The sequence below is a fragment of the Equus caballus genome, chromosome X, assembly GCF_041296265.1.
Source record: "Equus caballus isolate H_3958 breed thoroughbred chromosome X, TB-T2T, whole genome shotgun sequence".
In the NCBI taxonomy this organism is placed as follows: domain Eukaryota; kingdom Metazoa; phylum Chordata; class Mammalia; order Perissodactyla; family Equidae; genus Equus; species Equus caballus.
The window spans coordinates 12,542,314-12,569,116 of record NC_091715.1 but is presented as its reverse complement, the minus strand read 5'-3'; the positions used below and the strand labels follow the sequence as shown (position 1 = coordinate 12,569,116).

Below are 26,803 nucleotides of genomic sequence, written 5' to 3'. Positions count from 1 at the left end.
GATTTTTTCCCCCTTAGGTTATATTTTCCCTCCAAGGTAGAATTATGGTTTGCTCACTGTTCACCTTTCGGAAAGCTTAAATATGGAAGGTTGGTTTATTTCAATTTAGTCGCATATTTAAGTTTGAAAAAATAACTTTCTTCACATCCAGGAACGAAAATACTATAATAGATAGTCAATACTACATAGTTTTAAAAAATTGCGGTCTGGCTGTTGAAGTCCCTCTGATGTTTTGTACATATTAGATGCTTAAATATTTGAATAACTGAATGAATGAATAGAAGTATCATTGAGAAGCAGGTTTAAGAAGCGGGGAGAAGATACACAGTAATTTGTGGTTTTATTTGGCAAAGCAAGATTACCAAGTAGTGCGGTCGTTTTTCAACCTTTTTATTATTTGTTCCCATATATGCTTTTTGTTTAATACCCTTTTCTTTACCAAATATATTTTGTTAATCATTCTAAAAACTTGTGAAAACACTTGACTGACTTTTATTCAATTGGAAATACTTCGAACTTTTAGAACTGCCGGGCTTTAAAATTGGAGACAAAATTTATTTCTATTGGAAAGAGTTCCATGAAAGAATGGGGACATTGATCTAATACTGATTATAACTCACAACAAGGGTTTTCAGATCGACTTTAAAAGCACTTACCAGCTTTTAACCACTTGGACACTTCCACTCCTGTATAATTTTCGCTGACCCTTCATTATTCAGCCCTAAAATTCTAGGGCCTTGTCTACCTTGGAGAACAAATGTGAAATCTCTTAGAGTTCCTTAAAAGCTTCCCACCAATCCCGAATGGTCATCGGTCATCGTTCCATGCACCTTCGCTGTCTTGTATATGTTATCCTTGCTTTTATCTCAGATTCTTTGACTTTGGTATGCATCAGTATTTTGACTATGTATTAACTCACTTCTTGGAGTAAAGATAAGCATTTTCTTTTTAGTTATAAGACTTTTACACAAAAATATTCTAATTTTGGCAATGCATTTTAATCAAGATTTTAGAGAATTTCCAGTGTTTTTATACTTATGCTCTGTTTTACCTTGGAGGAAGTAGGGTTTTGTTGAGCAATCGATAAGATTGTTGTTTTCCCTCTAAGACCTTTTTAAAACATTTCAAATCTACAGAAAAGTTGCAAGAATAGTTAGTGAACATCAACCCACATTTTGCCCAGATTCACTAATCGCTAACATTTCCACATTTGCTTTCTCTTTCTGTGGACAGAAACCTTTCCCCCCTTGAACCATTTGAGAATTAGTTACATATATCCAGAAACTTCCACCTAAATACCTCAGCATCTTATCTCCTCTCTCACACAACCACAATGCTATTATCACAACCCATATTCAAATTTCTCCAGTTGTGGAAATAGCATCTTAGATCATCTGTTCTCTCAAATTAGCTCTTGAGTTAAAATCAACATGGCAGTTGTTACATTTCTTGAGTCTATATTGAAGAAATGATTATATTAACTATGTATGACCTTAATAACTATATAATATATAACTATATGATTTTAGTAACTATCTGTTATATGACAGGTATGTGTTATATATAACACGACATATATATGACATGTGTGTATGTATGTATGTGTGTGTATATATATAAAATTAACTCTAAGAAAAACATTTGGAACAGTATTGGTTAATAGTCTTTTAGGCTACAAGTCTCTCGTTTCAAGGGAAGACCTCTGATTAAAATAGGCCCAATGCTGCTTGTTGTTAGAACTTAATGCTTGTAGTAACGATAACAAAACTTGACAAATGACTCATGGGTCTTCTTAAATTTTTACTTGCTCAGCTCTGCCAGTCACATCTCTCATCTCTTATTTTTCTCTTTACCTATAGACTCAAGTGTGAGGGTAAACCTGCAGTGGGAAACATGAAAGCCACCAATAGATAATCTCATGAAACATTAACTAAAAATATATGGAGACGGGCGATAAATGCAGGGTGTGTTCAAAAGAGTGCATTTTGAAACTAGAGAAAGGGGAAAAAATGACAGGCACAAGATTGGTTATGGAGAAATGGAGAGGCAAAGGTTACTTGTCACCTCACTATTCAATTGCTTGATCTTTGGACAGACTTATGTTTTTCCTAGGAAAGCTAAGAGTAACTTATTTTAAAAGCTCCGGGTACCAGAGGCTTCCGTAGCTGCGTTCTTCTACTGAAGTCCACAGCAGGCAGCGCCTGGAAAAGCACCTTCAGGAAGAGGGTGCAGTATCAGTACCCAGGCCCTGCAAAACAAAATGGGTGGGAAGTGCTCTCCATGTGGTCTTTGATCCTGAGGTTTGGAGGAGACCCTGACTGCTCCGGTGCAGCCGTCCCTAAAAGGGAGCCCCATCTCCTTCCCTGCCTTCCCTGAGCCCTAGGACAGGGTTCACCTTCTTTTCCACTTCCAACCTTTTCCTGGGCTGTGGGTCTCACCGGTTTGGAGGCCTGCCTGTGCTGGCCCTGGGTGGTTGAGTTCCCTGAGGCCTCCTGAGGCCTCCTGATCATAGCACGTTTATTGAGAGCTGATTTTTACTGTGGGCTGTGTGAGGCCCCCGGACCTGACCTATTACCTTGAGAAATTCCTGCTGCATTCCTGTGACTCGGATACCACTGTTACCTCCAGTCTACAGAGACTGTCAAGGACCCATTCAAGGTCACATCGCTGGGGGGTAATGGAGCTGGGTTTCTAGCCTAGGCCCAGCCTGCACCCTCAGCCACTGTGCCACCTGCCCCCTCCCAGGAGTGGGGCTTCTGTGAGAAGAGCTGGTAAATGTTAGTGTGAGGCCCAGAGGTAGGACTTCGATTTAAGTGTTATGGTCACACCTGAGGTAGAAGAATGTTCTTTTTCTGATGGAAGTAATATACGCCTTTATTTACTGGTGGAAAAAAACCAAGTTTAAAAGACTGGAAGATAAATACGAATTCATAGGACTGCTCAATGCTTTCACCATCATAGATTGCATCCTCTTGCTGCTCTGTGATATGGCGGGTTGGGAAGACAGAAAGGGAAATAATGGCCCTGTATCAGATGAGAGGTGGGCTTGGGCACTGTGGTGCCTCTGCCTCAGAGCAGGGCACTGCCTCTCCTCTCCCATCTGCTGAAGTGACCTGCCTGCAGCTTGGGACGATCCACGGCATCTCAGAGACCCCTCCGCCGCTCTTAGGCCCACTGACCAGTCCCTTAGTCTCCTCTCTTAGTTTTTGATAAAAATCTAGGGGGCTTTAATTATGGAGCACTCGATCAGAACCTGACGCTCTACTGGACTCTGGTGGAGACAGAGAAGATCTGGTTCTTGTGCTTGGCAAGCCCACACTTTAGTTTATGAGAGGAGGCACATATACAAAATGATGGAGGTTAAAGTTGTATACAGTAACGGACTGTATTAGTTCCCTATTGCTGCTGTAACACATTACCACAAGCTTAGTGGCTTAAAACAAGGCAAATTAATTTTCTTCCTGTCCTGGATCTGAGAGGTGTAAAGTGAGTTGGTAGAATGCATTCCTTCTGGAGGCTCTAGGGGGGAATCTGTTTCTTGGCCTTTTCCGGCTTCTAGAGACTGCCCACTCATGGCCTTTTTTTCCGTCTTCAAAGCCAGCAATGCAGCACCTTCCAATCTCTCTCTCTCTCTTTCTCTCTGGCCTCTGCTTTGTCATCCATCTCCTTCTCTGATTCTGACTCTCTTGCTTCCCTCTCATAAAGACCCTGTGGTGACACTGGGCCCACCCAGATAACTCAAGATAATCTTCCCATCTCAAGAGCCTTAATTTAATCATATCTGCAAAGTCCTTTTTGTCATGTGAGGTATCATATTCACAGGCTCCAAGGAGTAGGACTTGGACATTTTTTGTGGGGGAGGGGGTGCATCATTCAAACTACCACAAGAATTAATTAAAAATGAATTGACAATGTATACGTTTTTTATTTGGTAGGGTGAGCATAACAGGGTGGTATTAATTATGGGGCAATAAGGAGAACTGGATGGTGCCCCTGAAGCATGAGCCCACTTGGAATGGTAGGGAGAGGCCTCTTAGGAAAAGTAGTGAAGAGGCAAGATGTGTGTAGTGGGCTTGTGCGGAGGGGAGCAGAGGAGCCATTGGCAGTGGACCCTTCTGGCTGAGGTGGGAAACACAAGTTAGAATACATGGAGAGACCATAGCTAGACTGGGTTTCTGAATGAGGTGGTGGAACCTGAGTGCCACGTGGAAGAGTTTAGATTTGATCTGTGGCTATGGTGGCTGCTGCAGCTAGTAGTGTGACTCAGCATTAATTCATACTGAACAACATGAATTGGTTCATACTTTCTGCACAACTTGAATATGGCTCATCAAGAATCAAAATCAGGGGCTGGCCTAGTGGCTTAGCGGTTAAGTTGGCACGCTCTGCTTTGGCGGCCCAGGGGTCACTGGTTTGGATCCCAGGCGCGGACCTATGTACCACTCATCAAGCCACACTGTGGCAGGCCTCCCGCATATGAAATAGAGGAATGGGGCCTGCCCTGTGGCCAAGTGGTTAAGTTTGCATGCTCTACTTCGGCAGCCCACGATTTTGCCGGTTTGGATCCTGGGCATGGACCTAGCACTGCTCATCAAGCCATGCTGAGATGGTGTCCCACATAGCAGAGCCAGAAGGACCTACAACTGGAATATACAACTGTGTACTGGGAGGCTTTGGGAAGAAGAAGACAAAAAAAAAAGATTGGCAACAGATGTTAGCTCAGGTGCCAATCTTTAAAAAAAAATAGAGGAAGATGGGCACAGATGTTAGCTCAGGGCCAATCTTCCTCAGCAAAAGGAGGAGGGTTGGCAGCAGATGTTAGCTCAGGGCTAATCTTCTGGAAAAAAAAAAAAAAAGAATCAAAATCCGAAACAGGCTTGAAAAAAAAAATAACCAGAAAAACTTAATGGACAGGAGGAAAGGAATGGGTTGGGGAAATCCTTGTAAAGAATACATGAAGAATATACTAGAAAGTCTGAGAGAATCACTGTGTGTGTGGCCTAAGAGACTGGAAACGGTCTGCTGGGGGGTAGGCTCTCCCAATATCCCCAAATCAAATGTCCAAAGGCAAGGGACGTGAGGGAAGCCAGCCTTCCCAGGGCTCTGGCGGCTTGGTTAGAAGGCTTCCCCTCCTTCATGCACTGCCATTTAGGAATTTCATCTTTGATAAGAGAACCTAAGTTCCCTAAACCTTGTTGTTTAAGGCACCCGAGATGCATAAGATCTTGAACCCATTGCACTTTTATTGCGGGCTGCAGAAACTTTGGTAAAGGTTAATTAGTGCCGTATTTATCCCTATGTGGTACTTTTACATCTCCTAAAGCTTTATCACCACCAATTTTCGTTACTTATTGATCTTTTTTTATTTTTCTTGTACTATGTGGTTCAGTTCCAAGAAAGGACAGATCTGTAGTGGAGATCAGATGACAGCCCGTATTTAAGTAAAATCAGAGCCCGCGGGCCAGGCAATCCTTTTGTAGCGGAAGAGGCATTTTCCTCTTAAACGCAAAATTTAGGGTATTTGGGAAATGTTGAGATTAATACTAAAGCATATTTGAGGTTCTTTTCTTTAATCACCCCAGTAATGATAAAAGATATGTTTTGAAACTGTGATGTTCTCCTGTCTCTCACACTTTTTGTGGAAGGAATGCCAGGAACAAAGATGTTTTCCTGAATTTTGTTGCTGAATCAGGTTGCTTACAACCCGAGAGGCACCACAGTGTTATCTTTAGGGCCTGTAGGACTTGTACGATTGCCTGATAACTCTGCAAGGCAGCTGGTTGGGCCAGGCTTGGCCAGAAAGGCACTGTGTTCTTGACCTTCCCCAAACGTCCCCCTCCTGAGTGTTTGGATCCCACCAGTTTGTTCCTGGCCTGGACGTTCTTCGACTGAGTGTGTGATGGGCAGCCCCGGATGAGGCTCCTACGCCAGAGAGAGCGGCAATTCTCCTGTCAGTTCTTGCTCTGCCTTTCTCCTTTCCCTGACGTTCAGGGCATCATTTGGAGTTGGAAAGCTGCTCCCACCTGCTCCCCCATCTTTTCTTTAACATTCTCTTTACCTTCTCCACTGGGTTCTATTCTTGCATGTTTTAATCGGAGGATCACCATGGCTGTCACTCCTTAGAATTTCTTTTAGTGCTGTCGTTTCAGGAGCAGGTCATATGTATTGCTGCTGAAATAGCAGGGGTGACGTGAACTAATACCCTAGTGGAAAACCTAAATAATACGTTCACTATTCGGGCCTTAAATTTGTATTTTCATTAAAGTAATTCCATGGACAAAGTTTAAAAAGCCAACAGTTTCAAAAGGACTTTAATAAAAACATTCAGTAATCCTTACTTCCTCTCTTCCACCGTCAACTCTTCCAGCTCTTTCTCCTGATATTTGCCTCTTTGTTTCTGAGTAACATTCTCACATTGCCCTGTCGGGAATTTCCAGACTTCCCCCTATGTTGGAGGAGTATTTCATGCCCTTAGGCAGCCCTTGTGCATTTTCCTTCTCTCTCCTTGCCTCCACTTTAATTTCGGAAATATTTTCTGGTCTTGAGATGTTTGTCGTGTTTATCCCAAGTAAACAGTAAGTCAGATTTCCTATTCTTAGTTGAGTCATTTGACTCTATTCTCAATGGTTCACACCAGAAAATTTCCTGAACACCAAACTCGCCAATAACTGAGCACACTACATTACAAGACTCTTCCTGGGTAGACGGACCCAATGCAGCAGGTAAGGGTGGACTGAAGAATCACAGTACACTTTTAAGAAGGAACCAGGAGGAGTTTATTGCTGTGGTCTTCCCAGATGGTTCAGGTTGTCTTAAACTTAAGAGAAATTGAGGCTCTGAATAAACTTGGGACGTCTTATGAGTCTGTGGTTAATAGTGTAGCCTTATCTGTCCTTTCCTAGAAAACACGTAAGCAGCTCAGCTTTGTGAACTAGAAGCTAATGCTCTCTCTCGCCTTACTCCAGTAGTGCTTAATCTAGCCATAATTAGCCAACCAAAGTAGATAGGGAAGAGATGTGAAGGCCAAGAGCACTTCAGAATTGAGCGTTCCATCCAACAAGGGACATATTCAGGTTTTTTCTCCACCCCTTCCCCTCAGGGGCTCTTAGAGCGAACTCGGGGCACAGGGTTCAGATGGCTCGGAAAGTTCTTCTGGGGCACTGATAAGATCAGAGAAGTTCTTGGAAAATTTTTACCTCAGAAAATTCCACTTGTCAAAGATTCCTATAGAGCAAATGTGGCAGTTAGGGTATGGGGAAAAAAACCCAGAAAGGTTTTATGAGAGGGAAGCCTGTGAATTCCATTAGAACAAGTTAACTCACCCAACTGTAGTCTCTCCTAATTACTTTAAAAGAAAGATGAAACAAAACCATGAGATTGTAGTGAACAGAACTGAGAAAACAGACCAGTGACTAGTGAGAACAGGCTTTTCATAAAAATCATGTGTTTCTGAATTTCTGTGAGTTAATCATAAAGATAAATCTGAAATTATTTAGTCTGAGTTTGTTTGGTGTTTCATGCATCCATTCAGTGCATACCGTGTGCCAGTTTCATTTATTCGAGGAATAAATGAATAATTCGAGGAAATGCAATGGTGAGGAAAAGCAATGCTACCCCAACTCTCAAAGATTTACAGTCTATAGACTGCAGACTGCATTCTACAGGCGCAAACTGAGAGAAGTACTGTGGTGGGGAGGGCGTAGGTAGAGGATCCTCCTGACAAGGCTTTAAGTGTCCAGGAATGTCAGCTCCTGTAGAAGCTTGTATTGGAGAGTTGAGCTAAGAACTCAAGGATGAGGATGGGTTAATTTAGAAAAAGAGGGTAGGAGAGTGGAAGAAGATGTTCTGGGAAGAGGGAACAGCATGTGCAAAGTCCCCATGGCAGTAGGGAAGAAGAGGCACCTGAGGAACTAAAGGAAGGCCGTGGCGAGCAGAGCTCAGGGTGTGAGGGGAAAGTCGGGAGGTGAGGCTGGAGGGTGAGGCTGGGCCAATAGCACACATTGAAGGATTTTAAGCAAGAGAAATACCACAACCACTCTGCCTGCAGCATGCTGGGTGGACTGGGGCCGTGTAAATGTGGGGTGGCCAGTCAGTAAGCTCTGGCTGTAGCCTGGGTGAGGTGCTGTGGTTTGGGAGGTGGTTGGAGCTGTGAATGGACGTAGGAAGTCTGCAGGGGGTAAATTGATAGGACTTGACAGATTGGATATGAAGGATGTGGGGGGGAGAGAGATCCAGGGTGGTGTTTATTTTCTGACCTATAGAATGTGCTAGAATGGATAATATTACTGTTTTTTTTTTAAAGGAATTGAGTGGTTTCCTACAAATAAGTACTTTTGGTATACTTTTCTACAAGGATTGACAAACTTGCTCATGGAAAACCTTTAGGGAATGAAGTGGGCAGTGAGAGAGGGTCGTTATTATGGGAGAGATGTGAATACCCAAGTGAGAGGCCTCAGAAGTCCAGAACTTGAAGTGTGAACATTGCCTGGAACTGACAGGTTGAGTAGTGATGGGAAGAAGGACACAAAGATGCCCCTGATAAATTTTTTACAAGGATTTGAATGAAAGATGAGGAGCAGAGATAAAAAGGAAGTGTACTGTGAGGAGTGTATAAAGCATGGCTGTATTTAATAGGAAAATTGAAAGGAATGATCAGGTTTTATTATTTAGGGAACATGCTTACCCAATGATCGTGCCTCTAAAAGTAAAGCTTGAAATTTGGGAAATGGCATTTTTACAAAATGACAAAATCGGACTTGTTTTGTTTTCTAAGGTGATCGATATGCCCGAACACAACCCTGGCAATTTGGGAGGAACAATGAGGCTGGGAATAAGAAGAACTGTTTTCAAAACTGAAAATTCAATTTTAAGTAAGTTTCTCGGATCATTTGGTTTACAAGATGTCGGGTGTCGCGTGCAGGACTGTGTGCAGCTGCAGCCCTCCTGGTGGCGTTCACCCCACCCCTTCCACCTTGCCCTCTTCCTTTCAAGCAGCCTCAGGAGCTCGGACTCCGTCTCACCTGTCTCTTCCTGCCCTCACTGCCCCTCCTGCTTCCCGATTCCTCTCCCTGGAACGGTTGGTAGAACACACGCAAATGCCCCTTCTCATTTGATCTCCGCTGTATCCTATCCAGCGGGCGGCTTTGTGACTCACTGATCTCCCTGCAGATGCCGTTGCACTGGGAGAACCCCGATTCAGACTTAGTTCTTTTGAATCTCTGTTCTCTCCACTGCGTTGAAACACGCTCCCTGTTTCATTGTTTCATGTCTGACTGGTTTTAGCGGCTAGTTTATGAACTTCCTGAGGAGGAGAGCAGTTACGTCTCCCAGAAGTCTGTTTCTCTGTCCCCCGTAGCTCCAGCATGTGGAGAGGAAAATATGACGTGGCTCACCATCTGATAGTTGCTGATCTTCCTACTCCCCATAAAGTTATTCTAATTTCTGTGGAGCTTTTTTATAGATTAATGTATTATATGAGAACAACAATGTAAAAAAACCCAAAGCCCTTAATTCAATTTAATAAATATATCTTCAGCGCCTGCTCTGTGCCATATGCACTGTGCTAGGTTCTGCAGATACAGTAGCGAATGGGACAGATACCAGCACTGCTCTCCCTGGGCCTCAAAACCAGCAGAAAGAACGTGATGAAAGGGGATATGCAAAATGCTAAAAGGGCTGGAGGCAGAGGAAGGGAATCCCGGCATCTGGGGCGTCCAGCACATTCCTGTGAAGTTATCAGAATACCTTAGAAACATGCCTTCTTAACTCAAAGAATAAGACCTGAAATGTGAGTTTCTCCTTTAAGGATGATAAACAGCTTCTAAGGAATATAGAGCTTCCTAGCAAGAGTGAAATTGAGAAGGAAAAGTTTCAAAGTGTACACATTTCCCTGCTTTCTCTGGATAAGAAGCTGGTGTTCTCAAAGTGACTTTTTTCTTTAAGAATAGAAGAATTTTTTTCTCTTCGTGGATATTGGCAGTGATTCTTTGGCTTTCCGATGTTTTCAAATACTTTGAAACTTTGTTCAAATAATTACCTAAGTGACAAAAAATGGTTAGTGAGAAATTTAATGTTTTAAAATTGTATCTGCTATAAAAGATTCAGTGATAACTGTACTAAACTTTTTAAAAAGAGCATTGTGTTCAGTACATTTAAAAATTTGATGTGTCTTAATGGAAATAAGACTGATTTAAGATTTGTATTTCTTTACAGTAGACATAAAAATAATGTTGATGATTTTTATGAATCTTAAACACTGGTTGTTGAGGTATGATTGACATACAAAAACCTGTACATATTTAATGTATACAACTTGATGGGTTGAATTTGAGTTTTCACAAGTGGAGATTATAGGTATAAATTGATTTAAACAAAAATACTGCTACTCATCATTTGTTCTGTTTATAAGAAATGTCTTCCCAGAGGCTCATTCCTGTCCTGTGTTCTGTCTGTGTTCTGCAAAGGCTTTTTCTTATAAAAGGACTAATGATAATATGTGTAGAATTGTCAAAGCTGGTTCAGGAGTCTTTAGAAATAAGATATTTTCCCAAACTTTATATCTCTAATCCTTTACCTAAGTATTAATTGCATATTCATGGTCTTTTCCAAACTATCTATCATGCTTAGTTTTTGTCTAGTATTTTTTTGTAGCGTAACTTTTTCATGTATCTAGCCTTCATGTCTATTACTTGGGCATATAATTTTTCGATATGAGATAGGGAACCATGATCTACTGAGTCATTTCCTAGTGTTAAACATTTCAGGTTGTTTCTAGCATTTTATTAGAACAATGCTGATGCGAGCGTCTTGACACAGTGTTTTTGTTCTTTTGATTGTTGCCTTAGGATAGATTTCCAGGAGTCACGCTGTTAGGTCAAAGAGTATGAATGCTTTTATGACTGATAATTCTGCTGGATTGTTTGAAAGAAGAGGTGAACCAGTTCACAATGACCTTAACTGTACTGTAGTGTTCTTGCCTTCTCTAGTCTTTTGCTAGTATTTTTGTTATATTTATTTTTGCTCTATGAGCAAGAACAAAAGGGCCCTTTATTATTGTATTTCATTTTGCATTTCTTTTCATTCTTACAAAGTGGAAACTTCCCCCCACCCCCAAATGTTGATTTACATGTGTGTATACTGCCCACGTCTCAAGTCTCCACTAGCACTTAAACATGGGAAGGGAGTGGTCTGCCAACCCAAAGTCTGTTACCTAAATGGTCTAAACCAGGGGTCAGTAAACTTTTTATGTAAAAGGCCAGATAGTAAGTATTTTCAACTTTGGGGCCATATGGTCTTGGATGCAACCACTCACCTCTGCCATTGTCGTGTAAAAGCAGCCATAGGCAAATATGTAAATGAACGAGCATGGCTGTGTTCCCATAAACCTTTATTTATGGGCACTGACATGTGAATTTCATTAATTTTCAAGCATCGTGAAATATTATTCTTCTTTTGATTTTTTCCAACCATTTGAAAATGTAAAAATCATTCTTAGTTTGAGGGCTGACCAAAAACAGTCAGGGGAATCCTGTTTTGCCTCGGGGTTGCCACAGCTTGCTAAACCCTGGCTAGACAGAAGCAGCACAGGCTGAATGAGGAGCATGGCTGAGGCAATGAGGCTGCTCTCCTCCTGGGGGGGTTCAAGGACATCTTCCTAGTTGTCTACTTGCCTGCCTAAATATCCTATTTAGTGACAGAGTAAGGCCAGTAGGGCTTTCAGAAGCCATTTGACCCAACCTCTGTGTTTCTCAGCTGAGGAAGCAGAGGGCTCAGAGCTGAAGTGGCTTATGGTCAGGGGGTGGTCAGAACAGGCCCAGGCCACTCTTCTCACATAGTTTCTAGTCTTCTGCTGGAACACGTGGCCCTGGCTCCACACAGCTCATCATTCCAATCACTCTCTGGAATGTAACCCTTAAAACACACATTTGACGAGTGTTAAACTTGTCAAACGCTCTACCTTTCAGATCTGTACCTTTTATTGAATGTAAATTACACCGCAATTTAAAAAACCCCACATTTTATCTGGGAACCTAGATGGTAGGACTTGTCTCCTTATAGTGACACCATTACTTGGTTGATTAACTCGTTAGATGACTCTTGCAAAGCAGGGAGAAATGGCACAGAGCAGTTATGTATTAAATGGGGTGCTTTGAAGAGTGAGAAATCTAGAATGAGGGATGACTAGAGATGGAGTGGATCAGGCTTAGGTGACAGGGGAGTCAGGGAGAGCACTGAGGAACTTTGTTATTAGAGGGTTTTAAGACTCTAAAAATAAACTTTATCATTTTGCTTGGGGCTTTCAACTGAGTGTGAGAGATGGGAACATCATAAAGTGCAAAGCAATTCAGACCAGGTTCTGAGCTCATTCAGGGGACAGCTGACAACTTGTTTGATAGTGTTTCCAAAATAAGACAAGCCCCAGGCTTAATTTTTTTGGTCAGGTCCCAGACATGTTGCCAAGATATCCGGGAAGGGAAGCAAGCCTTTCTTTATGCTGAGTCTGGTTTTCAAACCAAACTGCTGCCTACCAGAAAGAACATGTTTTTCAGGCCGTTCATGTCACGTGTTTGAACACTGCACAATCTGGTGTATACGCGCTGCTAGGAATGCTCAGTTTAAAGCAGTAAACCCGGTTTAAAGCAGTCTTGAATTCTATATGCAATTTGTGTAACTCTGCCCTCTAAAGCAGCACCCAAACGGGTAGGGAGACCTTGCCTTTAGAAACAGCAATGCACAGAGGTGGAGGGGTGCAGAGGAGGCCAAGCACTCTGGGAGGCATAGGAGGGACAGGGCCACCCCATGAGCCCAGTGCGGGGCTGTGGGGTCATTAAAAGAGAGTGGATGCCAGTTTGCCCTCTATGGGTGTCCAGTCCAGTGGAGAATGCAGCAGGACGTGTGAGAAGGAATCAGGAGCCCACTGCAGTGCAGTGTACACAACAGTGCAGGAGACCAGATCCTGGTGATTTCCTGTCAGAGTTCCCAGAAGATGACCTTCATCCTCAGGGCAGACAACACAGGACGGTGAGACTTGATGCAGGCAGGTGTCAGCTGGCAGAGGCCAGGGAGAGTGCCTCAGGGTGATGCTGCAGGGAATGTGGCCGAGCCCAGGGTGCAGGAGGCCAGCGCCGGCGGCTGGACAGGCAGCTGGAAATTGAATGCTTTAGAAAAAGACAATTCCTTTCGGGCACCTTCTCTGCATTTTCTCATAATAGTAAGAAAGACTTGACTAAAATGCTTGGTTCTGCCTTACTGTAAGAGAAAAAGGTTTTTGTTCTGAGAAAACAGAGGCAAGAGGCCAATGAGGAGGTATTGAGTGAGTCCTGGTGTTAAGGATCTGGGTCAAATTCATGGCATTGGAAATGCAGAGTGGTTCAATCTCCACTTTGAAAGAACTGACAGAAATGAGGATATGGGGGAACAAATTTTCACAGGCTAGAAAAATTGCTTTTGTTTTCTTATCGCTTATGAAAGCATTGGTAGGGAAAAACTCCTTCTAGTTCCTGGGGTGACTAGATTTTTAGGAAGTTTAAGAAAAAACCATGCCACACAAAAAGCCGTGGCTGGGTTAATGAGGTGATTTACAAAATAGTTTAAAAGAGGTCGCCAGGGATTTAGGATGCTGAAAGTCCAAGCCATGGTAATTTGTCATGCTGAGACACAAATTTGAAAGGAGAGTGAGGGGCTTCGTGAGAGGGGCGTGCCAGCCGGCCAGCCTCCCTGCCTCCCTACGGATGGTCCATGCTGCAGGGCGCCTCTCTCCCCTGCTTCTTGCCTTTTGTTGGGGAAAACACTTGCTAAAGTGTTTCTGTTAAAATGGGGGCTCGCAGGTCTGGGACACAGCTCCTTTAGTCATAACAACAGATGGCATTTATGTCCCCTTACTGGACCTGCGCTGAATACTTCACCCATGGGAGCTAGTGGAGTGGGTAACAGCCCAGCCCCTGGAGCCACACTGCCCCATCAGAGGCCCCTCCAGCCTCAGCTCTCCGTCACTGGCTGTGTAGCTCCTTACCCGCACTATGCCTCAGTTTCTGCATCTGTAAAACGGACGTCAGAATAGCTATTGCCTTGTGGGGTTCTTGTGAGGGTTAAATCGATTATACGTGTGGGTCCTTAGAATAGTACCAGGCACAGGCACTATTCAAGGTGGCTGTGAGGATCATAAATGTGAAGGGTTTATTGTATCGACCTGTGATTCTCTCAAAGCTCAGTGTAAACTTCAGTCAGTGACCTAGTATTAAGAATGTGGTCCCACTGGGGCAGCAGGAGGGCAGCCTGAAGAGAGGGGGTCAGGCAGCCCCTTTGTCTTGCAGGTTCTGGTGTCTTTGCTGCCCACCTACTAATATGGACTAGCAGAAGAATACAGAAAATCTAAGAAAAGAGATGTTGAAAATGGGATAAGAATACTAAATGGGGGAAAAAAAGAGATACAAGCAATGAAAAAGAATGTAACATTGCAATGTAGAGTTAAAGGCAAAGATTAGCATTTTTAAACTAGAAAATTGTCATTTTTATAATTGAGATAAAAGCAGATCATGAAAAAATAAGATGAGGGAAAGGGAAGGAGTTTAGATACTTAAAAGAAATGAGACGTTTTATAAAAATTAAAAGAATGACATACTAAAATCCAAAAGTAATAAACAAAGGAGAAAGACAGTGGCTAGCCTTGACTGTGCACTTTCTAAGCACCAGTGATTAAGACAATATGTGCATCATTTCAGTTATTTCTCTCAGCACCCCTGGACCCAGCCGCATTTTGCATGAGAGAAAGGAATCCCAGCAAGATTAAGTCACTTGTTAGAAAGTCTCTGAGCTGATTTCAGAGCCTGAACTCTTGACCACTGCACTATACTGAATGGCTGGACCTTAATCACAGAGGGGATGGAAAAACCCAATCAGCTCCCAGAGCTGAGAGCTACCGCGTGCTGAGAGCCCTGAGACAGGGTTCCGCATGTTTCAGGAGGAGTGTCTTGTGGGAGGAGAGCAGGGGGCCTAGAAAGTGAAGACCCACCCCTGCTTCTGAAAGCCAGTCTGAAACCATGTGCTTGACTCAAGGGATGCAAGCGATAAAGTTACAAGAAAAAGCAGTTGAAAGATCTGGACTTAACTTTAAGAGGATTCTGATTCCCCTTTGACCTCTGACTTTGATCTTTTCCTCCTATAGTCCAAAATGTCTTCTCTGCTTCCTCATTACAACAGATGACTTAGCAAATCCAATCTGAGAGCCTACCAACATTAACAGAGATGGTGAGGAAAATGGCAAAAATCTCCAAATTAGGATATAAGGAATTATATCTCGGAGTCTTCCGGACTTGCAGGATATTGTGCACACTTTTGAAACTGCATGGCCTGTGCCTGCTGCCTGGCTTAAGGCAAACTCTGTGTTTGCTAAGATATCTCAGAGGTGACAGGAAGAACAGGGAGCTGTGAAGACTCTGGAGCCAGACTGCCCGGCTTTAAATTCTGCTACATCATTTAGTGGATGTGTGGCTTGGGCAAGTTGCTTCACCTCTCTGCCTCAGCTTCCTCATCCTGTGAAATGGGGATTATGAGAGTCTCTACTTCTTAGGGTTGTTGTGAAGGTTAAATAAGTCAAAATATGTGAAGCACTTAGAACAATAAGTAAACCATGTGATTGCTGTTGTTATCTCTAGACTATGAAATCCCAGTAGAAAGAATGGAAGCTGGAACATAAGCTCTACAAGATAACAGACAAGATAGGGACCTCTTCCCTCAATTCTTGATACCAGTGTCTAGTGCATAAGCAGGTACTCAATAATATTTGTTTGTGAAGTACTCTCTCTCTCTCTATATATAATATATATATAAAATGTATATGGTGTATGATGAAGCATGTTTTCAGAACTTTGGAAATGTTTTGTATATATATATATATACACACAATGGAATACTACTCAGCCATAAGAAAAAGACAAAATTGTCCCATTTGCAACAACAGGGATGGACCTTGAGGGTATGATGTTAAGCGAAATAAGCCAGATAGAGAAATACAAACACCGCATGATTTCACTCATATGTGGAAGATAAACATACACATGGACAAAGAGAACAGACCAGTGGTTACCAGAGGGGAGGGGGATTGGGGGGGTGAGTGAAAGGGGTAAAGGGGCATGTATGTATGGTGACAGATAAAAATTAGACTACTGGTGGTGAGCACGATGCAGTCTATACTGCATATTGCAAATAATAATGTACACCTGAAATTAAACCTTTACGATTTCAATAAAATAATTGAAGAAAAATTAATCCGCTGCCATATCCGTGATAAAGGAAAAAATTGAAATTTCCCTTAAAACTGTATGTTAAAAATCAGCTCAGAATGTTACCAGTCCAGTTCTATTTGAAAACACCTTAAAAACAAAATAAAACTAAGAATGCTCATTCCAGGGCCCTGGCACCAGAGATTCTAATTTGGTTACTTTTAGGAGAGTGCCCAGGCATGTGAGGTTTTACGAAGCACCACGAGTGGCTCCCTGTGCATTCCTGGTTAGGAACCATTGATCCACACTGTCCCCGAAAGTGCTGTAGGAGGACGATCCATGACAAGGCAAGATGCTAGATGCTGCTGAGTGTAGACTGTGTCTAGGTGCGGAATGAAAAGACTGAGGAGTAGACCCACCATGTTGTTAGGAGCAGTTCTCTGGACTGACTTATTGAGTACACCTGCCATGCGATGATGCTAGGCACAGGGGGACATCCTCAACAACAACAAAATGACACAACCTTCCTTGCTGTCTAGTCTTTTTGGAGACTAAAATACAATAGGGCAATGGTGCGGACATCACTCAGTGTCTCAGTCCTGTAGGCAGGTGTATGAAAGGAGGGCACATCTGCTGGAGTACAAGGTGGACTCGTATAAGAGCGAGTTTCCCTTTAGGCAATGGTGATGGTTGCTTGAGAATTGCTTCAGGGTTTCAAAGAAGCTATCACTGTCCTGTACCATAAAAGAAGAAAATTTAGATTACTACTCAGGGTCTAGTTCATTTTTAGGTCTCTGATAGACAGATCAAAGAGGCTTCGCCCACATATTTGCCATGGATGTGGTTCTAAAGCCAATTACTCAGTATTAATTCTACTCTCGTATCTTTACAGGGAAACTTTATGGGGATGTTCCTTTTATAGAAGAAAGACACAGACATCGATATGAGGTATGGCTTTCACACTGAATTACTGTAGAATATAGCTGCTGAGTGCGAGGAACTTGTGATTACAAGTGGGCCTCTGGAAAAGGTGTCCAGCCCCGTGGTATCTGTAGGGCTCAGGGGAGGTGTGCCAAATTTCCCAGAGGAGGTGGGTGGGGTGGGGAGACTCTGCTCTTCTTAGCTTTCCAAAGGCAAAATCTTTAAGTATCTGCACACAGGACATATCCGAGTTCTATGTTACCCTAACTGCTGTCTCCTAGACCAACATAAGGTCGTCATCCTTATCCTTAACCACCTGCCCTTTATTTTGGCAGGTTTGGGAAAAGGGGGACTTGCATCTTCTGAAAAGGAACCAAATGGCTCTTGGGATAGAGATGTTTCTCTGAGTATCACATGATGGATTCTTGGTTTGAGAATCTCTTTGGAAGTCCACATTGAGCATGAGGCTTAGTGTCACATGATTAAGAGGAGTTATTGTTGAGATTTCTACATGAGAAGCACAGGTTCCCCAAAATACAGATTGTCTATACCAGGATTCATAGTGTATTAATTATGATGCTTTCAGCAATGAAGAACCAAAATCGCTGCTCATTATTTTAAATTCAAACCAGCCTAAACAATAAGGAAATTTGTTATTTCGGATAATAGTCCAGAGGCTGGGCAGGCTCCAGGCATGGTACAATCAGGGCTCCTGCTGTGTCTGGCATTCTCTTGGCCCTACCCTTTTTTGTGTGTGTGCCTTGCTCTCAAGCTGGTCTTCCTCATGGTTGCAAGATGGCTGCCAGCAGCAATTAAGGCAACGTGTGTCTCTCTTAGACATGGAAGTTTTTTTTCAGTTTAATTGGGTCAATTTAGATGACCTGCCCCACTGTGAACTAGTAACCATTGCCAGGGCAATACTGAGCCAGGCTTAATCCTGTGTTCTTGTATCATTCATCTGCCAGGAAGGATGAGTTTATCATGTTTGGCTTAGACCACTTAGGACCAACTTCTAGAATGGGGGAGATGGAGTTCCCTGGGCCATATGTGGGTGGAATAGATACCAGATACCAGGGTCCTATTTTGAAGGAAGGCCAGTGGGAACTGATGCTGGGTAAGCTACCAACAGTGTCACTATAATCAGTGAACGTGATTTTTTTTTTTTTATTGAGTTATTGATAGGTTACAATCTTGTGAAATTTCAGTTGTACATTAATGTTTGTCATTCGTGTTGTAGGTGCACCACTTCACCCTTTGTGCCCACCCCCACCCCACCTTTCCCCTGGTTTCCACTAAACTGTTCTTAGTCCATAATTTTAAATTCCTCATATGAGTGGAGTCATACACAGATTATCTTTCTCTCGCTGGCTTATTTCACTTAACATAATTCTCTCAAGGTCCATCCATGTTATTGCAAATGGAATGATTTTGTTCTGTTTTGCAGCTGAGTAGTATTCCATTGTATATATGTACCACATCTTCTTTATCCATTCGAGTGAACGTGATTTTCTGAGTGTAGGCTATTTGTGGTCTTATTTCTGTTGGGAACTGGCCCAACTGGTGGGACAAAAACTATTGAGCTACTTTGCCTAAGTGGTGGTTAGAAGGTGTAAGAACTACTATGCATACAATAGTGTGGACTTTAATTCATTCATACTTACTTTGCAACTGATATGCATTGGAGATGGAAGGGTCAAAGACAGACATGGTCTCCCTCCTGTTAGGGAGCTTATATTCTAATTGGAGAGGACGAAAAATAAGATAATAGATAAAATGATTACCTATTAAATCATATATTGGACAAGGTACTTGAATCTAGAATAGAGAATTTTTACAACTCAATAGTAAATAATGGCAAAGGATCTAAATAGTCATTTCTCCAAAGAAGAATACAAATGGCCAATCAGCAAATGAAAAGATGTTCAACATCATTTGTCATCAGGGAACCACAAAGAGATATCGCTTCACACCCACTAGGATGGCTATAATCACAAGATGGATAATAACAAGTGTTGACAAGGATGTGGAGTAATTAGAATTCTCATACCCTGTTGGTGGGAATGTAAAGTGGTGTAGCCACTTTGGAAAATCATCTGGAAGTTCCTCAAAAGGTTAAACATAGTTACCATATGACCCATAATTCCATCCCTAGTATATACTCAAAAGAAGTGAAACCATATGTACACAAATGGTCATAGCAGCATTATTCATAATTGCCAAAAAAGTAGAAACAACCCAAATGTCTGCCCATCGACTGATGAATGAAGAAATTAAATGTGGTATATCCATGCAATGGAATATTATTTGACAATGAAAAGAAATGGAATATTGATACATGCTACAACCTCGACGGATCTAGAAAACATTATGCTAAGTGAAAGAAGCCAGTCACAAAAGACTACATACTGTATGATTCCATTAACATGAAATTCCTACAATAGGCAAATCTAAAGAGACAGAATGTGGATTAGTGGTTGTCTAGGGCTTGGGGAAGGAGTGATGATGAGGGGATTGGGGGATGTTGATTAGAGGGTATAGGGTATATTTTTGGATTGATTGTGGTGATGGTTGAAATCCTCTGTGAATATACTAAAAACCATTGAGTTGTACACTTTTAGCGGGTGAATTGTATGGTATGTGAATTATATCTCAGTAAAGCTGTTTAAAAAAAAGGAAAATAATTGCAAATTATGACAACTAGCCTAAAGTTAAAAAATAAAATAAAAGCGTATGGGGTTAAGATTGAGGACAAGTGGGACACCATTTTGGTGTTAGCTGAGGAAGTGCTTTCTGTGAAGGAGAGGCTGAAAAGTTTGGGAAAAGGCTAGCGATGAAATGAGTGAGGCAAGGGGTTTGAGCCAGGTCATCAAGTTGTCATCTATAACCAATATTTTAGTAGAAAAATTGCACCAAGCTTCTCTTTAGAGCTTTTATGTAGCTATATATGAAGAAAGCATTTGGGGTTAGTCACAAGGGAAATAAGAGAGTTTCAATCCTCAAGCAGATTTGTGATTTGGGAAGAGATAATTAATTACACATAACTCAAGGGAAGAAGCAAATATGACGACAGCTATAAATAGCTAGTCTCAAGGTTCCAAGTCAGAATATCTGTGTCACAGTCCTACTTTTTGAATCTCATTTTTGGGTGAGAGAAAGTGGGCCTGGAAGATTTAGAGGCTGTGATTAGCCTTTCCATCTCAGGTTCATCATGAGTTTAAAAATAGACTTTGGAGGTTGAATGTGGAAATTAACTGCTAGTTAGAACATCACTGAAAATCCACGCAGTTGGTGGAGGACATTTTCCTAAGCTGATATGTCTGTATTGCTCTGCTGCCCAAAGACAATTTCTTGTTTTTCCAGGTGAACCCTAGCCTGATCCACCAACTTGAGCAGAACGACTTAAGTTTTGTAGGTCAGGATGTCGATGGGGAGAGGATGGAAATCATTGAACTGGCGAGTAAGTGGGCTCTTCATTTCTGGAAATTTTCGTGATGAGTTAACGTCATTTTGTCGACTGTAGACATACAAAGATATAACTTGAGACTCATTTTGTTTGTTCTCTTTATTTTCCTCTCTCCTTTGAAATAAATATGCAGCTAAATATAAATAATATGCACTAAATATACAGTGCAAGAAAAAACAGACCGCTTATAATCCTAACCATTTTGCGGTCTGTTAGTGTGAACCTACCATAAAATGCTATATTGTTCTGAGCCTCCCAGTCCTCCCGGTAGGATGTTTCTTAACCATCCCGTTCTGGGGCTTCTCTTCTTGCTAGCCCCTAGGCTAGGTGCTCTGGGAAAGGCAGGTGGCCCCCTGATGAGTAGCACCCTGCTTTCTCCCTCCTTTGAGGAAGAGTGGCCCAGTGCCCTCCTCACTACTGGTGACTGGTGTTGCGTGTGAGACCTGGCCCCTCATTCCATGGGGCATCTGCCTTTTCCTATTGCTCCTGCTCCGTTGTCAAGCCTGAGCCAGGCGTTAAACTTGTGGACACTAATTTCTGCACTTGGACAAGTTCTTAGTAAGACCAAACAGAGCACAAAGGGATCGGACTTCTGTTGAGGAAGGCCACCAAAGAAGTTGTTTGTGTCTGGGCTGGGACACCCGCAGAGCATAGGCACAAACCATACATCTATTATTGATGAGACGGAGGGCAGTGTTCTCATTCAGAGCTGCAAAGACACAGTAAGCCCAGGCTGCCAGCTGATTCCAGCTCTTTCTCTTGACATTCTAGCCCAGGGGTGGGCAAACAAAGGCCTGTGGGCCGAATTCAGTCTGCTGACCATTTTCGTACAGCTCATGAGCTAAGAATGACTTTTCCATTTTTTTTTAACATTTTATTTTTTTCCCCCTTTTTCTCCCCAAAGCCTCCCAGCACTTAATTGTGTGTTATTCATTGTGGGTCCTTCTAGTTGTGGCATGTGGGACGCTGCCTCAGCATGGCTTGATGAGCAGTGCCATGTCCGCACCCAGGATTCGAACCAATGAAACCCTGGGCCGCCTGCAGCGGAGCGCGCGAACCCAACCACTCGGCCACGGGGCCAGCCCCTGACTTTTCCATTTTTAAATGGTTAAAAAAATAAAGAAATTATAAGATTTGTGACACATGAAAATTATATGAAATTTTAGTGTCCATAAGTAGTTTTATTGGAGCACAATTACACTCCTTCATTTGTGTATTGTCTGTGGCTGCTTTTATGCTACAATGGCAATGAGTAGTAGTTGGGAAAGAGACCTTATGGCCCCCAAAGCCTAACATTATTTACTACTTGGCCCTTTGGAGAAATGTTTGCCAAGCCCTGTTCTAGACCCACACACACGCGCTTCATTTAACTAACTTGAACTCAACATTGTCAGGTGCCTGCTTGACTTGTTTGTCTATATGGATATTCTCCTAGCACTTCCAACTCAACTTATTTAAAACTAAATTTACATGATCTCCAAAGTGGTTCTTCCTCCTGACGGTTCCTGTTGTCATCCATCTCCTTGTCCAGGGTTTCTTGCCCTCACCACCACTGACATTTGGAGGGGGATCATTCTTTGTGGTGGGGGCTGTCCTGTGCACTGTAGGAGGTTTGGCAGCATCCCCGGTCTCTACCCACTTGATGCTAGTAGCACCCCCCACCCGAGTTGCAACACCCCAGAACATCTCCAGACATTGCCAAATGTCCCTGAGGGGCACATTTGCCCCTGGTTGGGAACCACTGTCCTAGACTATCAGCCTTGAAATTGGACTTATTTAGCTCTTCTTCCCCATCATACCCCCAACTCGTAATCAGTTGTCAAGTCCTGTAAATTCCGTCTCTGGAAAGATAGGCCAGCTTTGGGATTGCATTCCCATTCCTGTCACCCTGGTCCCCACGCATAGCGACTCCAACCCAGCCTAGTTCTCGAGCTCCTTTCTGCCTGCAGGCTCTCCCCTCTCCAGTTCCTGCTGACGATGACAGGGCTCTGATTGTACAGTCCATGTGACACTAATTTGTTGGATAAAGCACTCCCATTGAATGCTTAGTGTGTACAGGAAACTCTAAAAATGGTAGTATAATTTTCCAGCACCTGCCTTTTCAACCTGTATGCTTTAGGCTCCAGATAACCTGGACTACTTACTTTTCTAACTTTCCTACCTCTTTTTTTCATCTTAGCCCATGTCTGTTCTCTACTTCAGATTCCCTTTCTCTGTCCTTTTCCCTTTCTGTCTCTAATCTGTTCAGGCACTTCAGGAGTCCTGAGCAGGGAGGAGAACTGAAGTTGGAAAAGGCTTCTTTGAATACAGTAACATGTTACCTGGATCCTGAAAGAAGGGAAGCAATGGACACTGAGTGTGCATTCACTAGTCCCTTGCTAGGGACTCCACGTGTCTTATGTAACTCACAAGGCAGGTGATATTATTCCAACTTTACAGAGGAGACTAGAGTGTAGAGAGGTTGAGTAACCCACCCAGGGCCATCCAGTTAGTCACCGGCAGGGCTGGAGCCAAGCCAGGTCATCACCTCCTTCTGCCACCACCCCTGTGGGATGTTATTGTTCCTATTGTTTCCACTGGACATTCCGCCTAAGATTATTAATCGTGCCTCAAGTTTTGAATTAGAATATGAAAATGTATTTCCTATAGTCTTTCTGATGGAAATGCTCATCATTTCGAATTTTTATAGTGTGGAGCACTGCTTGGTGTTGAAGTCTCAAGTCTTTCTGGCATGTGAGAGGGCAGAGAATTTCTTAAGCAGATTACTATCTGTTTACTTTGTTCAAGTACCGATTCTCTTCTAATTCTCCTGGCTCTCATTATTGTCAGCAAATACTTAGAAGCCTCTTTCATCTCAAGCACTTAGATTCCCATTGACACTTTCAAATTTCACGTGGGTTGTAAAGGAAATGAGAGCCCCTGTAAAACCTTGCGATTTTTAAAAGCTGACTGCAAGGGAATTCATTTTATTAAGGACAATTCCCCAGAAGATTTTGATCTTAGCTACCCCTTAGAAGCATACCCACAAATCTCTACGTTGCTAAAGGAGTTCTAAAAGGAACAACAAAACTTGAGATTAGTATAACGCCAGAATTTGGTTCAAAGCAATTAAGAGCATTATTTCAAAGATACTTTGTCTGACTAATGGAATATCATCAAAATAAAAACATTTTAGTCTCTTTCCTCATATTGGCATAGGGAAGTTTTTTGATAAAGTGATTCGGAGCAATGGTCCATTATTCAAATATTCTGTCCCTGGCTATGACATGATCCATTGCTCAGCTTCTGTTTGTAGTGGTACAAAAGCACAATTACTGTCTGCTTCTTTCAAAGACATCCCTAGATGCTGTGCTGCGTAAGATTCATTGCATCCTAAATTTAAAGCTACATTACTTAGTTTCTTTTCTAAGTGTGGATGATATCTCTTCTTTTCTTGAGGGGATATGTTCCTGGGAGAAGGTGGCATTCCCTTCGTCAAGCTTTCATATCCGAGTGCCCCTCTAATTCAAGAAGGCTTCTTCCCAGATGTGATGTAGAGGATTTCTACACTGGGTTTTTCTGGACTCAGCTGTCCAATAGAGCATGCTGGCATGACAGAGCTATTCTGTCCTATTCAATATGGTAGCCACTAGCTATTTGTGGCTATTAAGCACTTGAAACATGCTCAATTAATTTGAAAGAATTTAAATAGCCACATGTGGCTAGGGGCTATCATTTGGTGTAGCAAAACTTTAAATGATAACCTTAGGAGAGTGGATATTTCTGTTCAGTCATCATTTCCTCCCTACTGTAGCATTAGCCTTGGGTCTCCAATGGTAAGTGATGGGGATTTGTGATTTTGAATTCCATACTTGATTTTTAGATCATTTGATAAAGCGTCTCATTGAAAGGTTTAAAGTTATATTTACTTCTCTCTATAAAACTTACATTTTGTCATCTTCAGATTGATATATATATCAATTAAAATGATTTCAAAATAGAGAATATGGCACATTGACTATGCTCTGTACTGTAGTAATTATGGGATTAGAGAGTTGCCCAATCTCTGAGTAGGAGTTGCTTCCTAATCTGGAAATAAACGTAGTTTTTGAGATTGGGAGAAGGAATGTGTAATCCTAGAAAATTTCTACCCAGATTTGGAAATGTTGTCCTTTTAGTTTTTAGCATTCCAAAACAGGAGATTACAGATACCAGGGAAAAGCTACTTTTCTGTTCCTATTAAATGTAGGAGAACTGGAATTGCTCATATAGGGGCTTCTTTCAACCCTCACTATGAAAATAGCTTAATTTTTCCTCCTGATAATCTAAGTAGTATGTGCTCATTGTAAAAGTTCACATGATGCAGAAAAGTGTAAGGAAAAAAAGAAAAATATCTTGAACTCTCACCACCGTGAGCCATAACCACCATTAATATGTTGAAAGGCCATCCTTTTATCACTCAAAGACTCTTCATCACAAAGGATAAGTTGGCATAGGCTGAAATATGTGTGCCGGTTCAGTTTCATGGTACTATCTAGGATTAATATCCAATTTAAAGCTGTGACTAGAAAAGCAGCTTACTTGCTGCATTCCCAAAGGTACCCTTCCCTTGGGAAAGGAGAAGACCTTGTGAGAAATGGCCTGAAGCCATCTAAGAGAAGAATGATCTCCTGTCAGCCTAAAGTGTGAGGGATACCAAGGACCTTCAAATTCTGGGAAAGCAGAATTCATCTTGCTTTTCAAAAATTTTTCCTTAACTTGGCTAACACCTTCCACAAATAAAATGCCCAATCTCTTAATAAGTGAGATGTGTTTTGCAATTTGAGATTCTGCTGCGGAGATGGATCATGAAAGTAACTGGCTATGATGATAACAAGTTAAGTAATCATCTTACCATTTAATGAGTTTTCTTATTCAAAGGTAAGAAGACCTTTCAAGCAGTTCTTATGTTTGTCTGCTTCAATTGCATCGTGATTGTTCTCATTTCAGATCATCCCTATTTTGTTGGTGTCCAATTCCATCCCGAGTTTTCTTCTAGGCCAATGAAGCCTTCCCCTCCATACCTGGGACTGTTACTTGCAGCAACTGGGAACCTGAATGCCTACTTGCAACAGGGATGCAAGCTGTCTTCCAGGTAATTAGCTTACTGCTCTTAGCAACAACCCAAGATGCAGTTATCAACATCTTAAGTTTCTCATAAAGTTTAATATCATTATAGGATTTTTTAAAGTGAAGAATGATTTTTTTCCCCTCTTAGCAAGCATAATTTTTTCTCTTAGTGAAAATGATTTAATCGTATCTACAACTGTAACATGTCAGCTTTCCAAATCATGCTGATGCTGGGCATTATTTTAGAAATTTTTGTCATTTTGGTAGTGAAAAATGGGATTTTCTTTTGTTGACTCTTTGATTAGTAAATATATATGAATATTTTATATGTTTATTGGCTCTTTGTTTTATGAATAGCCTGTGCATATCCTTTGCCCTATTTTTCCTTTTGCTATTATATCCTGTTTCTTAATGATTGGTAAGCTCTTTAGATATAAAGGACGTTAATCCTTTGTTAGATTGCAAATATTTTTTCAAAATGATTTTGTTTTTCTTCTGAGTTGTTAATGGTAGGTTTTATTTTCCCTAAAGAGTTTAAAATAAGGACTTTATGTAGTCCTTGTTTATGTATTTTTTAAATTTATGTAGTCTTTCATAAATATATATATCTTTTATGGACAGTCCATAAATCTATCTTTTATGGATTCTGCCTTTAGTATCATGCCTAAAGTCTTTCCCTATCAAAAGATGATAGAAATAATAACCCATTTGTTTTCCACTAGCACTTTTATGGTTTCAATTTCATAGTTGAAATCTGTACTCTATATGGGCTTTATTGTTGGTGTAGTGTGTGAGGTAGGGATCTGGCTCTCCCTCACCCCATTTGTTAGTAAGTTGAGTAATTTTGATTTGTTCCAGGGATTTCTATTTTGTTCCATTGATGATTTCCTCTCTTATTTCTGAACCCTTATCACCCTTTTCATTATCATAGCATTATGGTAAATCAAGTCCTTATCTACCCAATCCCATTATTATTTAACACTTTAAAAAATGTATTTTGCTGTTCTAGATGAATTATACAATGATTTTTTAAAAATCAAGTTCGAATAAAAAATCCCTGAGGGATTTTCATTAAATATTTTTTACATTTAAATACTAGTTTGGGGAGAAT

At 41.7% G+C, this 26,803-nt stretch overlaps 1 protein-coding gene across 10 annotated transcripts in view; it reads left to right on the top strand.

Moving 5' to 3' along the window:
- Positions 1 to 26,803, top strand: part of CTPS2 (CTP synthase 2) — an 89,573-nt gene that overhangs the window by 49,042 nt on the left and 13,728 nt on the right. For 7 of the 10 annotated variants that reach the window (XM_001915970.6, XM_070256980.1, XM_070256978.1 and 4 more), the window contains 4 exons: positions 8,774 to 8,870; positions 17,113 to 17,168; positions 20,502 to 20,598; positions 25,573 to 25,717. In XM_001915970.6, the coding sequence (XP_001916005.1) occupies positions 8,774 to 8,870; positions 17,113 to 17,168; positions 20,502 to 20,598; positions 25,573 to 25,717 (395 nt within the window). Of the gene's footprint in view, positions 1 to 8,773; positions 8,871 to 15,653; positions 15,768 to 17,112; positions 17,169 to 20,501; positions 20,599 to 25,572; positions 25,718 to 26,803 lie in introns of all 10 variants that reach the window. The other 3 variants (XR_011434625.1, XR_011434627.1, XR_011434626.1) reach the window with 1 other exon arrangement.